We start from the raw sequence: 21993 nt of genomic DNA on the forward strand, positions 1-21993 counted from the left end.
ATTATCTTTCATTCAGACGTATTATTGTGCGCGGGGCAGAGCTCTCGTCGCCTCCAGCCTGAGCGAACTAACGTGACAGAATCGTGTTGTTTCAAACAGCACGTTCTGTTGTGTTTATGTTTTGCTCTCGAGCTCCTCGCGCACAATGAAGTTGACCAATCAGCGCAGGTTTGGTGTCTTGGTTGCCAGATTGTCATTACAAATAAACGCGGTTTGTGCGTTATGTTACCGCTGTGTGCGCTGCCGCGCCAGCAGCGCTACTACACTAGTGGCGCACGCTGCGCTTGCACTTCGCATAAGACGGGTTGCCAGATTGGGGGCCCTATTAACGCCTCGGGGCCCTACGCGGCTGCTTAGTTCGCTTATAGGCTGGGCCGGCCCTGAGTAGTAGTAATAGTAATAGTAGTAGTAGTAGTAGATAGTAGCAGTAGCAGTAGCAGTAGCAGTAGCAGTAGCAGTAGCAGTAGTAGTAGTAATAGTAATACTAATAGTAATAGTAGTAGTAGTAGTAGTATGGCATTGTGACGTGTGCGTCCTGCGTCTGCCCGTCCCAGACACAGCCATGGTCCCTGGCTCTCCGCCGCTGCTCTGTGGAAAAGTGTCTCGAGACGTCAAGCTGGAGTTGGACAAACTCAACCTGGATGTCAGGGCCAAGAAGCTCCGGCTCTTCTCAGAATGTTTCTCTGTGAGTCCACCACAGCCTAAAGGCACTGCACCTGAGTTTGACCTCAACACTTACTGGTTACAGTAAGAGGCCATTAGGACAGGCAGTGTTTAGGACAGAAGATACAATATGTTTCACTTCCTACAACATGTACAACGACATTCTGACAGTGTGAGTTCTGGCTTTGTCTTTATGTCTTTAGAGAGCTGCACACATTAAAATATACCACCAAACTGCTCTTTAAGTGCATACAGTCCTATAATCTTTCACTTACAACCACAAAAAAGTTGATTGATTTCATGTTTATTCCTGGGGTTAGATAGAATCACTCGTTGCCGTCTAAAACAAATCTGTTAATGCTGATGTTTACATACTTTACATACAGACAGGGGACAATAATACATTTATTTGATGCATATTTGTTTAGGATTAAGTTCAGTCATCTAAAAGTGCCCCTCCTGTGTCTTTGAGGCGTGTTGACCTTAATATTCCTCTTTGTGGACGAAATAAGGTTATGCATTTGCGTGTTTTAGCCTCCAGGGGGCAGCAGTAACCTTTGGGACCTTGTATCAGTTATAAACGGACAGGACGACTCTCTACTGCCCCCCAGCTACTGCAAAGGAGTCATGCACATGAAGCACCTGCTCAAGTTCAAAACGGTCAGTGTCAGCAGTTTACGTGAAGCGTGGAAAGTGTCAGAACAAAAGTGTTGAATCTGTTGCTCTTGTCTCAGTCCGAGGCCCAGGAGCTGACCATAGTGAAGATGTCTAAGTTTGGAGGAGGAATCGGAGCGCCGAGTAAAGAAGAGCGGCTGAAGGAGGCGGCGGACATTCACCTCCGACTGGGACAGATCCAGAGATACTGTGAACTCATGGTGGAGCTGGGACAGGTGCTGTCACACTGACCCTTTAACATGTCATCTGAATGTTTCAGTCTTTAGTGCAAGAAATATGCAACAATTCAGATTAGAAATTAAATCAGAAATCAGTTCACTTTTCTATTACAAAGGATAGACAGAATGAAATGTGTAGGGAATGTGCAATATATCTGTCGAAGTAAAGACAACTATTGTGGGGTCAACATTTATGAAGTATTTATGTATTAAAAAGTCAAGATTTTGCCTTAATCACAATTCCAAGTGTCGATCATAATCTTCTATTAGATAAATAAATTACATAAATGTCTTTATATTTGATATAACTGCTAAATGTTTTTTTTGTTTTAAAGGGTTGAGTGCTACTATTATGTTGTCATTTAAGATTTTAAAACTATGGGAACAAAGGACCACGGTCTGTGCCAGGGGCCCAACCTTTTTTCATCATGGGCCGCAATTTGAAACATATACAAAAACTACAAGATAGTGAAGTAAATTATTTAAAATGTTGCATTTAACATAGTTTTGATGAGCCAGCATATTTTGAAAAGGCTTTTATGTAAATAGATTCTGTTATTTTGGTTACAATAACAACATTTTTCCAAATATGTAAAAATGTTGGTCATTCAGGCTAATTCAGCAGCAGGACTGACAAGGCAAAAGCACTTTAATATGCAGCTAAAGTGAGGCATATCACATAGTCACACCTATTGTTACTTTCACACGAGATGAAATGGATGTATTTTCTCCAGTGGGAAAAGGCCTTATCCGTGGCACCCGGCGTCTCCATGAAATACTGGAAGAAACTCATGCAGAGGTAAAAGTAGCAAGTGCAGTATTCTAATCTCGAATACTTGAATACTTGTAATACCCAGTGTGCGGTTTCTGTTTGGCGTAGGAGAGCAGACCAGCTGATCGCAGACGATAACGATGACGCGATCCCGTACTGCGTCGCCACGGGAGACGTGAAAAAGCTGGTGAGCTTCTTCAGTGGGAGAGGACAGCTGCTGGAGGCTCTGCTCATCACACAGGTGCGACAGAAGAGGAACGCTCTTTACTCTTACATTACTGTCTTTAATGTTGATTTACTAGATTCCTGAACTGGTTTTATTGTGTTTCTGACAGAGAAATGCGAGAAAAAGTCAGATAATGGACGCTAACCTCGACTTTTACACATTCATTTATTGATGTTATCTTTTCTTTTTAATCAGTATTTGACAAAAACTCTTACATAACATAAAAAGGCAACGCTTAAAAACAAACAGCTGTTACTTTTTCACATTAAATAAATCACATTGACAGATAACAATTATTGATATTTGCAGATGATAGTTGATTGGACTGCAGTAAGATATATTCAGATCAAATACAAGGATATACAAGTAGTGGAATAAGTAAAAGAAACGAAAAGAAAGAGGGCAAATAAGAGAAATGTAAATAAATAAAAATGTGTGGAAGAGAGAGGAACTAGACATTTATGATAATCATGTGATTCCTTTTGTACATTTATAAAGTGTAAAACATATATGTACCGTAACATTAAAAAGAAATGCATGTAATCGGATGATCTATCACGCATTTGTCTATTTACAGATGTTTTCATTGCTCAAAAAGTTTGGAAGTGTAAGTGGAGTCGCCTTTCCACAGCTCTGACGTGTACCTTGGCCTGGTGGTCTCATCTGCTTGTCTCCATGGCGATAGAGACGTTTAATGCTATTGACCCTTTCAAACGCTCTGACTAAAGTGAAATGTCAGAATACATTTCTGATGATTAACTGACATCGAAGCCAAATTCATGTTGATTTTGGGGATTTTTGACCATCAATAAGTCACGTTTCTGAACGTCCAGTGTAGAAATGATATGTTTGCTTGTTTATTACAAGAAAAATACTGCTTTGTTAGTCTAAATGTTGTATTTTAGTCTCACAGAAAGTATCATTTGTAATGAAGGATATTATAACATTTTAGATACAATGAACAAGGACGATGGGGTCAAATCTTCATCTCAATCATCAAAAAATCATCAAATGCTCTGTGTGTGTAATGTTTAATGCTTTTAACCAAGCTCAGATATCACATGATTGTCTTCTGCCAAAACCAACTTGATTTAACACATTTTCTCCACTCAAAAAACATGATTCACTTTTGCCTCCATTCTCACGTTTAGAATGTGTTTGTTTTTGGACCTAAAGCGTCCAAACTGTGAAACATCCAGGGCAAAGCAGGAACATCTCCGAGACAAGCAGGAAAGTTACGCTGCGCTCTTAAATGCAAAAGGATAAAGACAGTGTTTGTTTTTCCAGGGGGCGTGTGAAGGCAACATCCGAGCTCCTCAAAGTTCTGCCATCAACCACACCACAAACGACCTGGACAACAGACAACAGTATCACAGGTAGAATCAACACACACTCTACAGAGACGGTTACTTAAAGACATTTTAAATGGACTATCTTTATTTTTGATAAACAGTGACAGGAAAACATGTCTACAGCAGTTAACGTTAATATCACATATCATTGTTGTAACTTGTTGGATTATCTGCATCTTTCATCAGAACAATACTTTATGTTGATATCTTTGTTTTCTTCAATAACTCTTAATCTGGAAGTATTTCAACAAGAGATTCTGTCACAAATATCAATTAGGCCATTTTGACATCGATCATCTGGGCATTTTGAGTCCTAATTTCATGAAGTAATTTAGTCAAAAGTTAACATTTCATCAATGTTTTATGACTTTTGACTAGGTATTATGTGAAACTACCACTTTGGTGCTGAAATATTTTAAAGGAAATATGGTTTTAACGCTGTTATCATTGATTTATCCTTAAAGTTGTATTTAGAGTGATTCATGTCATTTGTTTACTGATACACGTAGGATTCAAAACAGAACGACAGGGCGGCTCTTTGTTGTCATGACGTTTACAGTGACCCCTGACCCTAACTCCTGACCCTGAAGACAGTTTGTAACCGAAAGTCAGCAAACTCGTTTTAAATCAATATTGCAATTTAAACTGTCCAAAATATAAATGAATGATCCACATGTCGCATTATAATATAATAATAATATATAGATTATAGAAGTGTGAATATCTCTTCTTTAAAATATGATTTATGACTTCATGTAATCAAATGGACAAAGTGGTGAATAATGCACAGATTCTACTATTTCCAAAGTCAAAAACAATCTTATCCATTGTCAACATAGAGTCTGTGTCACAGAGAGAAAACCAGAACTTTCCCTCAAGTAAGAGACTGTTTCTGTCGAATGTGTGACGCATCATAAGTTAAATGTTTAAACGTGGCATTTTCATTCTGATCCCTCATGTGTCACCCTAAACAGAGGCAACACACACTGCAGGTTCATTTCTGACTTTTCTGTACTTTATTTGCACAAATGTAAGAAAAAATGCTTTACAAGTTTTTCATCGTCAAGTGTTTTCATATAAACATGGCATTTTATGTGTTCAAATGGCCAAAATCGCACACATTTGAGACAAAATCATGAATGGAGCCATTTTTATATTTCTTGCTTAATTGTCTTGACATATTAGATAACAAAGAATTTATTGAATGAACTTTGGATGTCTCATTTAGTTTTGGAGTAAACTAGATTCTACTGAAAACTGGCATAAACATTTTAATTCTCAATTATTATATATATTTTTTCTTTCTTAAATTATTCTTTTAGATATAAACAAATCCTTCTGTGCGATCCATTAAAAGCAGACTTTTATATTAAGAAAATGCATTTTGAGAAAACTGCCACACTAGTCTATAGATCGATTACAGTTTAGCTGCGGATGGGACAATGTTGTTGTTTCCACACAAAAAATGGGGGAGAAATGTTTCTTGCCTTAAGAGTGCGTTTGTGGCATAGATGATCATAATTGCCATGTTTATTTTGTATTTGTTCCTCAGCCTCCTGCATAAAGTGTGTACGGAGCTGGCAGAGTGGTATTTCCAAGATGGCTGTGCTGTTCTCGCTGCCTGTTGTCACCTCGCTGTGGACAACATCACGGTACAATACTAACTATAACATACACAAGTTCAAATGTATTTGATACTTTTACATTTGTTAGTACTTGAATGATGCCTGTTTTTTTGTACCTGTACTTTTTGGGGGAAACAAATGCTAGATAGATAAGTTTAAGGCCAGGCAGAGCAATCACATCTGTGCATTGATATTGTTTTTCCTGTTTTAAGATAAATCATTAGTCCATGATGTGTTATTTCATGTACTTTACATTTTTAAACACATAAAACACAGAGAGAGAACCGACATACACAAGTAACACTAGTTAAGGCACATTTTGTCCAGTGTATACATCTCATCTGGTCCAAAGGCATCTTTTTCCATGTTTCAAATGTAACTTTTGGCCCAGTCTTTAATTGTTTTATTTATTTATTCAAATAGATTTTTCCGATTGCAGTGTATTTTTGAAACCAGTCAGGAACACTTTGGATTAAGTTGATCTAGACCTTCTAACTAAATAACTCAACACAAAACAAAACAACCAGTACTTGATTGAAGCCGATTTAGTTCACAGAAATAGAAATAAGTGATATAATATGTCAAACTTGTGTCCTGTGTTGAAGTTGGCGATGGCGAGTCTGATCCGGGGAAACGAGCTGGAGCTGGCGGCCTGCGTGGGCAGCGTTCTGGGGGAAGAGGCCAAACAGAGCACAGCCTACTGTCTGGAGCTGCTGTCCCGGAAGTACACCACCACTCCAACATGGTGGGCGCCTGACCGCTCCTGACACTATATACTGGATGGATACAGATGACAACTCTCATTTTTTACCTCTTTTAAGAGGCAAATAATGCAAAACGAATTCAAGTCGAGTCAGGATTGAGTCTTAATATAATATATATATATATATATATATATAATATACCCTTTAAGCATTAACCCTGGAAAGTAAACAGATTGTCCTGTAGATGTTAAAAGACAACAGGCAGCACGGTAGGATTTAGCCTAAAGCTAACGTTAGCATTCTTCATATTTTTACAAATTTAGGCCGTTGGATCACTGTATTCTTCTGTCTTTGTGTCTGTATTTGGCACAACATAACTAAAGTCTGCGTTTGCGCTCTAGATGTTAAACATTGAGAATACAACCTCCCCCCAGGGACCGTGGTAGAAATCAACCCATTCAAATGCTAATGAGGTCATTGACAGCTGAGAAAGAGGAGGCCAGACCTCATCTCAAGCTGTTAGAGTTAGTTCAGTCAGAACTCCTCCCACTGGGCAGGGCCAGTAAAGATGCTGCTGCTTCAACCATTTACACCAGATTGAAAATGACAGTTGACTGCCTTTGAAAGCTGTTCTACCACGTACCACTCCTGGACAAACCAGGGATCATTGACATGAAAATAAAATAAAGATAAAAGTTTGAAAGCTTAACTGAAGGTTAATTAGTTATGTGGTAACCAATGAACACAAAACCTTTCATTTATACTTCTGAAATGTTATAAACCGTGTAGTTATTAACATGTAGTTTTAAATGTGTGTATTGGACTGAAAACAACCGCATTATGGATATTAGTTACTACATTGCTGGTTAGATTCTGTCGTGCCTCCGCGAGCTTTGACTGTTTCTTTCATGAAAGTCTGCGTTTCATGATATAAAGCTGTGTTGCTGCTGTGTTGCCGTGCAGGGAGCTGTCTGCAGACCTGTTGGCCATGATTCCTGAAAACCACCTCCTTCTGGCTAAGCTCTGCGCATTTTACCCTGGAAATCAAACAGAAATCAATCAACTGCACCAACGGGTACGGTTACTCTAATAAATCTGACTGATGACAGAACTTAGTAGTTATTTCCCTTCCGTTTTTTGTTCTGCAGTGCGGACTCCCTTTAATAGATGAGTGTAAGTCGTTAGCGGAGGAGGCCATGAGTGAAGGAGACCTGTTCTCATGTATTAAATATCACCTGCTGAGTTCTGAACCCGAGGCCGCTCTGAGGATAGGAATCAGCCACGTCAAAGGTACTTCCCTGAAATCATTCAAGAGTCAAGTTTGATTTACTTTTCTTTGTTTTGTTCATACAGATGAATCATTCCTATCCTCTTCCCATGTTATTGATTCTTATTGAATGGAGAGATCCTTGTTTATAACAAATACCAGCACCAGCCAGGACTAAACCAAATCCACATTCAACTACAACGTGACTGAAACAGGCCTAAACTTGTGGAGACACTAATGCTGATTTGAAGCAAACTATTGTGTCTGTTAAGCATAAATAAAGACAGAATTGAATGCGACCACAGGGGGCCCGCATCCCCTTGAGCCTCCAGGCCGGTTCACTTCAGAGCATCTCGGGCCACTTCTGTAAATAGTGGTTTGTGTTTCCATGACAAGGGGTCTGCAGCTGACCACACCCAAACATAATAATAACAATACTAATGTTTTCTTATAAATGAAATGGTAGTGGAACAGGCCTTACTGGCAGATGACAACGGTCCAGGCATTTGGAGGAGCTGGAAAATCCTTGGGTAAAATCTGTGCTCACAACCTGGAAAGAACTAATCAAAACATAATGCTGTTTCATCTTAAAATGATTGGTTTATAATCACATTTTTGCTCCTAACAGCACAGTTTTGACATTTAAAGAAGCAGGACTTTTGGAGAAGCAGGACTTTTATAGCTATTTACAAATAAGGAGTTATTATAACCAAGAAATGAAACAAAGTAATGACCATTATAACTCTCTGACCTAAAACAGAACTTTCAAGGGGATATAATATGTAAATGACATCAATGCATTACTAATCTGGACAACTACTCTTCTAATTATATTAAGAAATAAATGGGAAAGAGAAGATAACCTTGTCTTGACAGATGAAGAGTGGGAAAAAGTGTGTACATCCCAGTGGAGGACCTGAAAATCACATGTCTGGAGGAAAGTTTGTTGGAAAAATGTGTTTTTCATAACAAAGTGTCCATTATTCACAGGGGAATGCAAACTGTAGCAGTCAGGAGGCACACCACGTGTACTGGGACTGTCCTGTTGATAAGAATGATTGGGCTGAAATGAACAGAGCGCTGCAGACATTGTCATCACACTCAATTTTTAGAACGATGTAAATAAAAAAATACAAATTTTGAATTATACTCTCTCTTCAAAAGGCCCATCTCAGTGATTCACAAGAAGACGTTTAGTAATTCCAAGTTTGTAGCACTTTGTGACGTGGCTGAAGCTAGAGTAAGCTAGATTCTGCATTTATTTCACTTCCCGGTGCCTCTATTTTCAAGTGTGGTTTCTCTTTTGTTCCCTCCTGTAAATAAGAATACAAAATATAGCCGCAAGCGGCAATGATCGGCCCTCGCCACGCCGCCGCCACGCCGCAAGAGGAGGGGGCGCTAACGCGCCCCAATTGTCCTTTTATTACGCCTACTGCTGAATCTGTGAAGCTGTCACATCTTCTCACTTTGTTTTACCATCAAAAAGCAATTTTATTTTGAATTCTTGGCAAAATGTGCGGCTTTGCCGCACAGACACCGTGACTCTTTGAATAAAAATGTGGATAACTTTTGATGGTCCACCCCTGAAGATGAGCCTCACCAAATTTCAGGTTAATAGGGCTAATGCCCTGGGAGGAGTTCGTGAAAGTCTAAAGTGTAAACATGTTCTGGCGATTTCCCCATTGGAATAACAAGGGAGGTTTTGGTCATTGCTACGGCAACGCCATAACAATTATGACATGGGTCTCATTGACTTTTTTGATGGGGAGGCCAAAATTGAGTTGTGTGTCAAATTTCATAAAATTTCGCAAAACTAAACATTTAACCTCCATATAAAATCTGTAGGAGGCGCTGTGGCTCCAAATTAATTTATTTCACTTCAAGTAGGTTTAGGGCAAAGAGTTTAACAACTGATTCTAATTTGACGCAATTCGGACTTTATCTGCGCAAACGGCAGAAATTTTAAATATGGGAGATTTCTGAAATTCTAGCTACAGTTTGCGGCTTCGCCGCACAGAGACCGTGAGAGGTATCAATGTAATTTGGATAACTTTTGATGTCCCACTCCTCAGTAGCATTTTCACCAAATTTCAGCTTTTTAGGGCCAACGCCCTGGGAGGAGTTCGTAAAAGTACGACGTTTGGAAAAACTCCAAAGTCATGTTTAGCCATTTTTGAAGCAATATGGCCGACATTTGGTTGGGCGGACGGCGTTGCCGTAATAATATTTTTTACTTCTCTTGTCACCATCTACCTCTGCGCCAAATTTCATGATTCTACGATCAAATTTTTTTTGGGTCATTTCCCATCTCTCAATGCATTTTTGGTACATTTGGGGGCGCTGACGCGCCAATTTTTTTTTATTTTAGAAAAGGGAAATAGCCAGAATGTAGAGAGGCACGATTTTTAGAGGTGTGCAAATTTTTGTGACTTTTCGTCAATGTTCACTGGGTGAAAAATAGGGGGGTTGGTCCCGAGAAGAAGAAAGAAAGAATATTAAAGCCGCAAGCGGCATCCAACGGCCCTCGTGGGCCGCCGGCCTTCCGACTCTGCTTTCTGCATTTTACAGAGTTGGCGCTAACGTAATTGTCTAAGAACTAAGACAGCGACACATTGGACATGTACAATGCTGTGCTTAACCAGTGCAAATGAAGACAAATATCGGTCAAATGTGCAGCTCCAGCGCACAGAGACCGTGACACTTGGAATAAAAATATGGATAACTTTTGATGCCCCGCTTGTGTAGATGATTCTCCCCAAATATGAACTTGATCGGATAATCGCCCTAGGAGGAGTTTGTTAAAGTGTGAAGTGTAAAAATGTGGTCATTTTAGAGATTTTGCGGTTTCCCCATAGGGATAACATGGGATGTTTCTGTCATCGCTACGGCTACGCTTTACCAAATATGACTTTGGCTCCCATACTTTTATTTTGGGAATGGCAAATGAGAATTGTGTGCAAAATGTCATGTCATTTGGAAAAACTCTTGTTTATAGGCCACTCTGAAGGCCAAATAGTCCAAATTCTGCGAAAAGTTTGCGGCTCAGCTGCACAGAGACCGTAAATGTTATCCATAAAATTTGAATAACTTTTGATGCCCCACTTGTCTAGAGGAGGTACACCAATTTTGAGATCGGTGGGCCAAACGCACTAGGAGGAGTTTGTTAAAGTGTGAAGCGTAAATGTGAACATTTCAAGGATTTGGCGTTTTTCCCATTTGTGACAGTATATTTGCAGCTCCACGGCACAGAGACCGTAGCACTTAAAATCAAAATATGGATAACTTTTGATGCCCCGTTTGTGTAGATGATTTTCCCCAAATATGAGCTTGATCGGGCAATCGCCCTGGGAGGAGTTCGTTAAAGTGTGAAGCGTAAAAATGTGGTCATTTTAGAGATTTCGCTGTTTTCCCATTTCTGAAATATATTTGCGGGTCCGCCACACAGAGACCGTAGCACTTAGAATCAAAATATGGATACGTTTTGATGCCCCGCTTGTGTAGATGATATTCTCCAAATATGAACTTGATCGGACAATCGCCCTAGGAGGAGTTCGTTAAAGTGTGAAGCGTAAAAATGTGGTAATTTGAGAGATTTTGTGGTTTTCCCATAGGGATAACATGGGAGGTTTCTGTCATCGCTACGACTACGCCGTAAAAAATTAGGCATTTTTGTGATTGGCTTTTGTGATTGGGACGGCAAAGTAGAATTTTGGGTAAAGTTTAGACAATTTTGGTAAAACTAATTTTTGACCTTCAATGTTAATTTAAAGGTCACTCTGTAGGGGGCGCTATCGCGCCCATTTCAATTTTGTCAGCCTAAACTGGTCCAAACTAGAAAGTTTAACAACTGATTCAAATTTGGTCCTAATCGGACTGGTTTTGATCAAATGGGAACAATTTTTAGATCTGCAATATTCCAAAATAAGTTGTCCAACTTTGCGGCTGCGCCGCACACAGACCGTAAAAGGTATCTCAAAAAATTGGATAACTTTAGATGTCCCACTTGTCCAGAGGACGTACGCCGATTTTGAAGTCGGTGGGCAAAACGCCCTAGGAGGAGTTTGTCAAAGTTTGACGTAAACAAAATGGCTAACTCAGCTTGTTTTCATTTTCAAAGGAAGATGGCGGCCATAGGGTAAGTCTGGGGGCGTGGCCACAATAATATTTTTTTTTTGTCCTCACGAGAGGAATGCGTGTCCCGAATTTCGTAGCTTTACGACAAAGTTGACCTCGGGGCGTCTCCCATAGGCGCAATGTATTTTGACTTTTGTCGGTGGCGCTGTCGCGCCATTTTTTAACGAAAAAAAAAATGGCCCAGAAAAAATCTAATTTTTCGCCGATTCTGAATTTTGGGCAAAGTTTGGTGAGTTTTTGAGCATGTTCAGGGGGTCAAATTAGAGCTCAAAAAGCAGAAGAACAAGAAAAATAAAAATAATAATATTTTTAGCAAAAACAATATAGCCGTTTCCACTATAACAACAAATTATACATCGTTTGAAAGCTCTAAGCCTTCCCCATGCCGCCATGGGGTGGAATCATCATTACGAGCGCTTACGCGCTCGTCACTCCCCATTCCGTCGGGATGCCCCGCCCACTACCCATAGACTTCCATTGATTTGAGCAGATACAAGCATGGCCCATGCCTGCGGCATGGATTCTCGCGTACAGGACGATGCCAGGAGGGTTTTTGGAGGAATGCAGCGCTTCGCGCTGCTGTTGTCAACAATTTGTGAATGGGCGTAGCCCATTCACAAATTGTTGACTATTTCTGTCATAGCAGGAGTAAGTATGCATGATCCATGCCTTCGGCATGGGCTAGTTCACTGTACTTGCCAGGGGCGACGGGGCACCAAACATGCGGGCTGCGCCCGCATGTTTGGTCAGACAGTTGCAACGCTGCCTTTGGCAGCGTTGCGGGAGCAATAGGCCCTCCGCCCTGCTGGGGCTCGGGCCTAAATATTCCGATGCGAAAACAATGTTTCCCATTTTTCAAATATCATAAACTATACATTTTCGGAAAACGCTCGCGCTTTCCTACCTCATGGTGTGGGTCCCTGGTCACTGACGGGTACTTTCGTTAATTTTGAGTGGGCTCCGCCCACTTTGTGTTTTTGGCCCTCTATACAGTAATAATGTTCAATTTTTGCATTACATGCTTATATGCACGGAACATGCAAGAGATGGGGAACGTATTCGTGAGGTACTTAGCGCAAATGAGTGCTTTATATGGGGATGACGACCGCTTCGCGGTCGTCATCCCAATGTAAGGTGCTCGTTTAGTGCGCACTTTTGCACGGGCTTCGCCCGTTTACAACGGTAATGTTCCATTTTCCTACTACTAATTAGTATGCACGGGGCGTGCATGAGTGAAGGAGTGCGTTAGTGAGTGTTTGGAAGTGGGCGAGCGCTTCGCGCTCGATTTCGTGCGCACTACGTGCGCACTTTCGCAGCCGTGCTTCGCACGGCCTTACGAGATTAATAGGCCTCTCGCCAGCTTGTGGCGCTCGGGCCTAATGAGTGACGTGGTGTTTGCAGCCTGATGTTGGTAAATTAAGCGACTCTCATTTGAGAAGGAATGTGTCCGTCTGAGAACATGTGAAGCTCGAGCAGAAGTCTCTTAGGGTCTTCTCAAAGGGGAAGTTGTGAACATTTTCTCAGAAAAAAAATCATGCAAGAGGGCCATTGTTTGGTTTTGGCACTTTCTTCCCCAAATATTTGTTTTCTGTTTGCAGAGCAGTTGAGTGGATGTGAGTGGACGGTGGACAGTCTTCAGCCGATCCTGGACCTCCTCAGTTACATCCGCACTGACCGCCTCATATCGACCAAGCTCACAGAGTAAACAAGTGTTCTTTCTAATATCAGAGTGTCCTCACATCATAACTTAAATATCTGTGTCCTCAGATCATTATTTAAATGTCCTTGTGTCCTCAGATCATTATTGAAATGTCCTTGTGTCCTCAGATCATGATTGAAATGTCCCTCGTGTCCTCAGATCATGATTTAAATGTCCTTGTGTCCTCAGATCATGATTTAAATGTCCTTGTGTCCTCAGATCATGATTGAAATGTCCCTCGTGTCCTCAGATCATGATTTAAATGTCCTTGTGTCCTCAGATCATGATTTAAATGTCCTTGTGTCCTCAGATCATGATTTAAATGTCCTTGTGTCCTCAGATCATGATTTAAATGTCCTTGTGTCCTCAGGCTGCGCAGTGAGCTGCTGATCCTGAGTGGGTACATGGGAGCCCTCCTCGCTATCCGCAGACAGTACTCCAGCATCGTGCCTGCTCTATATGAATATACCAGGTAAACCACTACATTTAGCCTTCATGTTATTGTGGGTTGGTGGGATGTGGGTGTCACACGCTCCACGCTGTCATCACTCATGAACAAGACCTTTCCACTTTTCCAAACTGCCTGGAGACACCAAACCCAGAACGATACAATACAACAATACAACACTGCTCTATAAAGTCACAAATGTAAATATGGTTCTATAAATACAGAATGACTTAATGCTGTGCATGACAGAAGGGAACACGTTTCCACACCCACTCCTCCTATTGGTTAGGCTCTGTTATGCTCTGAGTGAGTGACAGATGGTTTCAACCATCACAATTTCACATGAATTACTTCTTAATAACGTATGAAGATATTATAGTCTATTTGCTGTTCATGCAACCATCACGTTTCTGGTTGTGTGTGTTTCTCAGTCAGTTGTTGAAGAGGAGAGAGGTTTGTGTTCCTCTAAAGCTGGAGCAGCTGTCTGTGGAGCTGGACGCCTGGAGAGCCTTCACTCAAACCACAAACAGGTCCACTACAGACACACGTCGCACAATCTTCTCTTTCTGTATTATATTCTGGATTCGGATTGGTCCTGGTTTAGACTTGATGTAGAGTTTTAGTCCTGTTCTAGTCCAGGTTTAGTTCTGGGTGTTTAGTACCATTCTGATGTTGTGTGTTCTTCTTCTTCTGTTTTATACTGTAGTTATACGTCTTCAAAGTATTGAAGTATTAAAGTGTTTTACGCTATACTGTAGAAAAAAAGGAGAGAGAGAAAACAAGAGAAAGAGAAAGAAGTCTGAATGCACTCAAACATTTTCCGGTGTGTTCTTTTTTGAAAAACTATAATATTTCTCCTTATTACTACTCATCCATGTTTGTTTTGAGACTAGACACATGTGCGTTTCTTTCTTTTTGCACTTTTGATTTTTAGGGGGGAAGAAAATACAAATGCAAATCAAAAGAACAACCAAAAAAAGACAGGTGTAGCTTGTAGAAATCATATTAAATGAAGTCTGGCCTTTCTTTCTATTCTTAGGCTTTGATTGAGTCATTGAGGCCACAAAGCACTGCACTAGTGTTGTTAATTAACAACATAATTATCAACAGAGAAGTGGGATTTCTGCTCCTCTTGACCTGCTCATCAGATCAGGCTGAAGAGCTTCACTTTGCATCTAATCACAAACACTCGCGCCTTCATAAACAGCTCAGAAAAAAACATGAGAGAGATGAGAGCGTTACCATAGAAACACAGAGGAAGATGTAAAATAAATGAAGGTCTGGTTCCTGGGTCTGATGAGAAGACAAGGAAAAGGACCTGAGAAATAAGAGATACTGTAAATATCATTGACCACAAGGTGATGACCAACAATTAACATCTGTACTAATAATACAATTGTCTAAAAGGAGTATTTTTTTAATTATTATTGTGGTATCGAAAGTAGAATCAAGCCTATTTCTTGGGTTTCTTAACAATACTAATTTGTACACATGAAGCTCAAATGTTTGTTACAGGAGACATATTGTGCCAAAATAACTTTTATGATAATTTAACCCTTCTATAACTGATCCTTATCTTACTCATCCTGTCCCCACCACTCACTCACTGCTCTGGACTTCAACATGTCCAGACCAAGAGTTCAAACATCATAAAGAAAACACAGACTGTACATTCCCTGATGTAACAGTGAAATGTCACCCTCTGGTGGCAGAGCTGCCCTCTCCAGGGGAACCACAAGAGGTGGAGGCCTGGTGGAGGCCTGGCGGAGGTCTGGTGGAGAACTGGCGGAGGCCTAGCGGAGGCCTAGCGGAGGTCTGGCGGAGGCCTGGTGGAGGCCAGTGGAGGTCTGGCGGAGGCCTGGTGGAGGCCAGTGGAGGCCTAGCGGAGGTCTGGCGGAGGCCTGGTGGAGGCCAGTGGAGGCCTGGTGGAGGCCAGTGGAGGCCAGGTGAAGGCCTGGCGTTCCGATGTGACTGTGATCTCCAAACACGGTTCTCTTGCTCTGGGATATAATTTACTGCAAACCATTCTACTCTCCGCATGAGTTTGCTTCATTCATTCTGGCCGCTGTTTATTATTCACCGAGCGCGAACGTGCAGGAAGCAGGAAGCAGGAAGCACGAAGGACGAAGCACGAAGCACGAAGGACGAAGCACGAAGGACGAAGCACGAAGCACGAAGCACGAAGCACGAAGCACGAAGCACGAAGGACGAAGCACGAAGCACGAAGGACGAAGCACGAAGCACGAAGCACGAAGGACGAAGCACGAAGGACGAAGCACGAAGGACGAAGCACGAAGGACGAAGCACGAAGGACGAAGCACGAAGGACGAAGCACGAAGGACGAAGGACGAAGCACGAAGGACGAAGCACGAAGGACGAAGCACGAAGGACGAAGCAGGAAGCAGGAAGCATGAAGGACGAAGCACGAAGCACGAAGCACGAAGGACGAAGCACGAAGGACGAAGCACGAAGCACGAAGCACGAAGCACGAAGGACGAAGCACGAAGCACGAAGGACGAAGCACGAAGCACGAAGGACGAAGCACGAAGCACGAAGCACGAAGGACGAAGCACGAAGGACGAAGCACGAAGGACGAAGCACGAAGGACGAAGCACGAAGGACGAAGCACGAAGCACGAAGGACGAAGCACGAAGGACGAAGCATGAAGGACGAAGCACGAAGGACGAAGCAGGAAGCAGGAAGCATGAAGGACGAAGGACGAAGCACGAAGCACGAAGCACGAAGGACGAAGCACGAAGGACGAAGCAGGAAGGACGAAGCAGGAAGCAGGAAGCATGAAGGACGAAGGACGAAGCACGAAGCACGAAGCATGAAGGACAAAGCACGAAGGACGAAGCAGGAAGCAGGAAGCACGAAGCACGAAGGACGAAGGACGAAGCACGAAGCACACTAGAAGAGCAGATTCTGAGTGTGGACCAGACATCAAGAAGGCCCAGCAGAGGATGTACTTCCTGCTGCAGCTGAGGAAAGCCAAGCTGCCAGAGCAGATGCTGGTGCAGTTCTACACGGCCATCATTGAGTCCATCCTCACCTCCTCCATCACCTCTTCCTTCACCTCCTCCATCACCTCCTCCTTCACCTCCTCCATCACCTCCTCCATCACCGTGTGGTATGCTGGAGCCACAGCCAGGGACAAACAGAGACTACAGTGCATTGCGCCCTCTGCTGAGAAGGTGATCGGCTGCAGACTTCCATCTCTGCAGGACCTGTACATCTCCAGGACTCTGGGACGAGCAGGTCGGATCAAAGGGGACCCTTCTCACCCTGGACATGGACTATTTGAGCCACTCCCCTCAGGCAGGAGGCCACTCCCCTCAGGCAGGAGGCCACTCCCCTTAGGCAGGAGGCCAGTCCCATCAGGCAGGAGGCCACTCCCCTCAGGCAGGAGGCCACTCCCCTTAGGCAGGAGGCCAGTCCCATCAGGCAGGAGGCCAGTCCCATCAGGCAGGAGGCCACTCCCCTCAGGCAGGAGGCCACTCCCCTCAGGCAGGAGGCCACTCCCCTCAGGCAGGAGGATACGGTTTCTTTCCCTCTGCCGTTGGACTCATGAACACTTCTTAGCACTTTAATAACACCTGCCACAATTATTTTAAATGAACAATGATTGAAATCAATAACTATTCATTGCAATGTTCACTTTTTGCATTTCTGTACATTTTGTGTATTCAGACCAAGCCTATTTTTATTTGATTAGTAAATTAATAATGCACCTTATTTGATATATTTTGCTATCATTATTATTGTTATTATTAATATTATAATTATTAATATTATAATTATTACTAGTATTATTATTATCATTATTTTTCTTATTATTCATAGCTGTATGTGGATTTTGTTCACTGACATAGTAATAAACCTTTTTCTGATTCTGAAGAAACAGAGTCAAATAATCAGTCGAGGGCATCATAGCATTTTTAAAAATGAATTAATTATTTTATTGGAGCTATAATAATTTGGTAAATGGAGTAAATTCTGAGAGTTTTTTTTTTTAACATGTAAATACCTAACTTTTCTATATAAATAGTTCTGCTTTTTGTGACATTGTTTGGCTTGGGTCAGATATTTGATATTTTGTCAGATCATAGAGATACAGCTCAAGTTTTAGATTATTATTGTTTAGAAAATGGATATAGTTTGTCACTAAATCCCTCCATGTTTGTGTTGTAGTTCTCCTTCAGAAAGCCAAAGGGAAGAGTTCAGCTGTTTGGAGAGGAGGCTTCAGTCCACAGACTCAGGTGAAATGTCCCTCTAACATTGTCTGGCAGCCGGAGACAAGGACCATGTCACGTGTGATACGGCTGAACCAGAAAAAACTATAATTTTACCAGATTTTTTTCATGAATAAAGTCAAATCTGTTAAACCCCAGCACAGATATATTGTGAAATCAGCTTTTGATCCAACTCACTGTAAATCCCCCTTCAGCAAACATGAATGTGACATGACTTTGGTCTGTTTTGTCCCTCCTCAGCCGTGGTAGTTCTGGTCGGGGCAGATTACGTCACCGGTTCCAATCTGCCCAGCCACTCCGACGTCCAGCCCTCGTGTTTCACCGGACACAGGATTCAGGTGAGACAGTTGATGATTTGAGGGCAGAAATGCTCAGAACTAGACTAATCTATTTATTTTATAAACTTAAAGAGTCCTCCAGATCTCTACCTTTGACGTCACAAATCTGGGAGAGTTGAAGCGAAATGCAACTCCCGGTTTTGATGAGGAAACAATTGCTATAGCATGAAAAAACATCCATTTTGCTTAACACGTGTCCTATAATAAAGTTGTTTTCACTTGCTTTTATTTGTAAAACTGTAAATATTGTGTAAAATAGAGTAGGTTTATTCATTCCAGTGTACAGTACATTTGCTGGGTACAAGAAAGTAAAATTATAAACCACAGAAATGGCTAAACATCTCCAGTATCTTTGCTTTTTTAAGTGAAATGAGAAATCCAACTTGTGCTTTAAGTTCAACACTAAAGTCTGTATTTTCTCCTTGCTCATCCAGTATATTTACAGATATTTTCCTGGTGTCTGTTTTAGTTGAATTGTTGTGTTTTCCTTTTATTATTTTATTATTTCATTTCCAGGGCCCAGTGTTCCTGCTTGAGGACGGTAAATCGGCCATCTCCCTGAACGACGCTCTGATGTGGGCTAAAGTCAACCCCTTTTCCCCCCTCGGCACCGGGCTGCGCATCAACCCGTTCTAAAGCAGAGCATCCAAGATCTAAAATACTTTTGCACCATTTGAAGCTCCTAAAAGCAGTTCAAATGAGGCCAAACACAGATTCTGAAGTAGCTGCTGCCGTTAAAGGACACATATCAGGCTTTAGTTTTGTATAGTTATTGGCCTTTAAACAAGCCTACCTTTACTTTGACATCACAGTGAAACATTATAATATCCACACCTTAAGTAGCCTTCATAAAGAATGAATAAAGATTATATTTAACAAAATAGTTTATTAACAATGGTTCTGGCTTAATACGACAATATTAATTCCTTTAAGTTGAACATAATATTTTATTTAGAAATACCTTAGTCTCATTTCAGACCTGGTGTAGTCTCATTTAGACCTGGTGTAGTCTCATTTAGACCTGGTGTAGTCTCATCAGACCTGGTGTAGTATCATTTAGACCTGGTGTAGTCTCATTTAGACCTGGTGTAGTCTCATTTCAGACCTGGTGTAGTCTCATTTAGACCTGGTGTAGTCTCATTTCAGACCTGGTGTAATCTCATTTCAGACCTGGTGTAGTCTCATTTAGACCTGGTGTAGTCTCATTTAGACCTGGTGTAGTCTCATTTCAGACCTGGTGTAATCTCATTTAGACCTGGTGTAATCTCATTTCAGACCTGGTGTAGTCTCATTTCAGACCTGGTGTAGTCTCATTTAGACCTGGAGTAGTCTCATTTCAAACCTGGTGTAGTCTCATTTAGACCTGGTGTAGTCTCATTTCAGACCTGGAGTAGTCTCATTTAGACCTGGTGTAGTCTCATTTCAGACCTGGTGTAGTCTCATTTAGACCTGGTGTAGTCTCATTTAGACCTGGTGTAGTCTCATTTCAGACCTGGTGTAATCTCATTTAGACCTGGTGTAATCTCATTTCAGACCTGGTGTAGTCTCATTTCAGACCTGGTGTAGTCTCATTTAGACCTGGAGTAGTCTCATTTCAAACCTGGTGTAGTCTCATTTAGACCTGGTGTAGTCTCATTTCAGACCTGGAGTAGTCTCATTTAGACCTGGTGTAGTCTCATTTCAGACCTGGTGTAGTCTCATTTAGACCTGGTGTAGTCTCATTTCAGACCTGGTGTAATCTCATTTAGACCTGGTGTAGTCTCATTTAGACCTGGTGTAGTCTCATTTCAGACCTGGTGTAGTCTCATTTAGACCTGGTGTAGTCTCATTTCAGACCTGGTGTAGTCTCATTTAGACCTGGTGTAGTCTCATTTAGACCTGATGTAGTCTCATTTAGTCCTGGTGTAGTCTCATTTAGACCTGGTGTAGTCTCATTTAGACCTGGTGTAGTCTCATCAGACCTGGTGTAGTCTCATTTAGACCTGGTGTAGTCTCATTTAGACCTGATGTAGTCTCATTTAGAACTGGTGTAGTCTCATTTAGACCTGGTGTAGTCTCATCAGACCTGGTGTAGTATCATTTAGACCTGGTGTAGTCTCATTTAGACCTGGTGTAGTCTCATTTCAGACCTGGTGTAGTCTCATTTAGACCTGGTGTAGTCTCATTTCAGACCTGGTGTAATCTCATTTCAGACCTGGTGTAGTCTCATTTAGACCTGGTGTAGTCTCATTTAGACCTGGTGTAGTCTCATTTCAGACCTGGTGTAATCTCATTTAGACCTGGTGTAATCTCATTTCAGACCTGGTGTAGTCTCATTTCAGACCTGGTGTAGTCTCATTTAGACCTGGAGTAGTCTCATTTCAAACCTGGTGTAGTCTCATTTAGACCTGGTGTAGTCTCATTTCAGACCTGGAGTAGTCTCATTTAGACCTGGTGTAGTCTCATTTCAGACCTGGTGTAGTCTCATTTAGACCTGGTGTAGTCTCATTTAGACCTGGTGTAGTCTCATTTCAGACCTGGTGTAATCTCATTTAGACCTGGTGTAATCTCATTTCAGACCTGGTGTAGTCTCATTTCAGACCTGGTGTAGTCTCATTTAGACCTGGAGTAGTCTCATTTCAAACCTGGTGTAGTCTCATTTAGACCTGGTGTAGTCTCATTTCAGACCTGGAGTAGTCTCATTTAGACCTGGTGTAGTCTCATTTCAGACCTGGTGTAGTCTCATTTAGACCTGGTGTAGTCTCATTTCAGACCTGGTGTAATCTCATTTAGACCTGGTGTAGTCTCATTTAGACCTGGTGTAGTCTCATTTCAGACCTGGTGTAGTCTCATTTAGACCTGGTGTAGTCTCATTTCAGACCTGGTGTAGTCTCATTTAGACCTGGTGTAGTCTCATTTAGACCTGATGTAGTCTCATTTAGTCCTGGTGTAGTCTCATTTAGACCTGGTGTAGTCTCATTTAGACCTGGTGTAGTCTCATCAGACCTGGTGTAGTCTCATTTAGACCTGGTGTAGTCTCATTTAGACCTGATGTAGTCTCATTTAGAACTGGTGTAGTCTCATTTAGAACTGGTGTAGTCTCATTTAGACCTGGTGTAGTCTCATTTAGACCTGATGTAGTCTCATTTAGACCTGGTGTAGTCTCATTTAGACCTGGTGTAGTCTCATTTAGACCTGGTGTAGTCTCATCAGACCTGGTGTAGTCTCATCAGACCTGGTGTAGTATCATTTAGACCTGGTGTAGTATCATCAGACCTGGTGTAGTCTCATCAGACCTGGTGTAGTCTCATTTAGACCTGGTGTAGTCTCATTTAGACCTGGTGTAGTCTCATTTAGACCTGGTGTAGTCTCATTTAGACCTGGTGTAGTCTCATTTAGACCTGGTGTAGTCTCATTTCAGACCTGGTGTAGTCTCATTTAGACCTGGTGTAGTCTCATTTAGACCTGGTGTAGTCTCATTTAGACCTGGTTTCTGATCTGATGGTATTTAGTAAGCCAAATATTATCTTAGTTGACACTTTGTGTAAAAAGTTATGAACCATTGACCAAACCATAATTATCTCCATTAAGTTCCTAAAACATTCAGGCTTTTGTTTGTTGTTTGTTTATTATGAATTAA

General features: G+C 41.7%; 1 protein-coding gene across 1 annotated transcript in view; it reads left to right on the forward strand.

Moving 5' to 3' along the window:
• Nucleotides 1-19190, forward strand: part of wdr17 (WD repeat domain 17) — a 45157-nt gene extending 25967 nt beyond the window's left edge. The window contains exons 17-32 of the mRNA XM_072459562.1: nucleotides 555-685; nucleotides 1198-1323; nucleotides 1398-1553; nucleotides 2291-2355; nucleotides 2437-2569; nucleotides 3842-3930; nucleotides 5459-5558; nucleotides 6137-6276; nucleotides 7199-7310; nucleotides 7384-7525; nucleotides 13235-13337; nucleotides 13706-13807; nucleotides 14215-14313; nucleotides 17975-18042; nucleotides 18277-18374; nucleotides 18891-19190. Of these exons, the coding sequence (XP_072315663.1) occupies nucleotides 555-685; nucleotides 1198-1323; nucleotides 1398-1553; nucleotides 2291-2355; nucleotides 2437-2569; nucleotides 3842-3930; nucleotides 5459-5558; nucleotides 6137-6276; nucleotides 7199-7310; nucleotides 7384-7525; nucleotides 13235-13337; nucleotides 13706-13807; nucleotides 14215-14313; nucleotides 17975-18042; nucleotides 18277-18374; nucleotides 18891-19010 (1784 nt within the window). The 3' untranslated portion in view covers nucleotides 19011-19190. The remainder of the gene's footprint in view (nucleotides 1-554; nucleotides 686-1197; nucleotides 1324-1397; nucleotides 1554-2290; nucleotides 2356-2436; nucleotides 2570-3841; nucleotides 3931-5458; nucleotides 5559-6136; nucleotides 6277-7198; nucleotides 7311-7383; nucleotides 7526-13234; nucleotides 13338-13705; nucleotides 13808-14214; nucleotides 14314-17974; nucleotides 18043-18276; nucleotides 18375-18890) is intronic.
• The last annotated feature ends 2803 nt before the right edge of the window (nucleotides 19191-21993 follow it).

This window comes from Eucyclogobius newberryi, unplaced genomic scaffold (genome assembly GCF_026437365.1).
Source record: "Eucyclogobius newberryi isolate DKJ021-1_F unplaced genomic scaffold, fEucNew1.0.hap1 SCAF_232, whole genome shotgun sequence".
Lineage (NCBI taxonomy): Eukaryota > Metazoa > Chordata > Actinopteri > Gobiiformes > Gobiidae > Eucyclogobius > Eucyclogobius newberryi.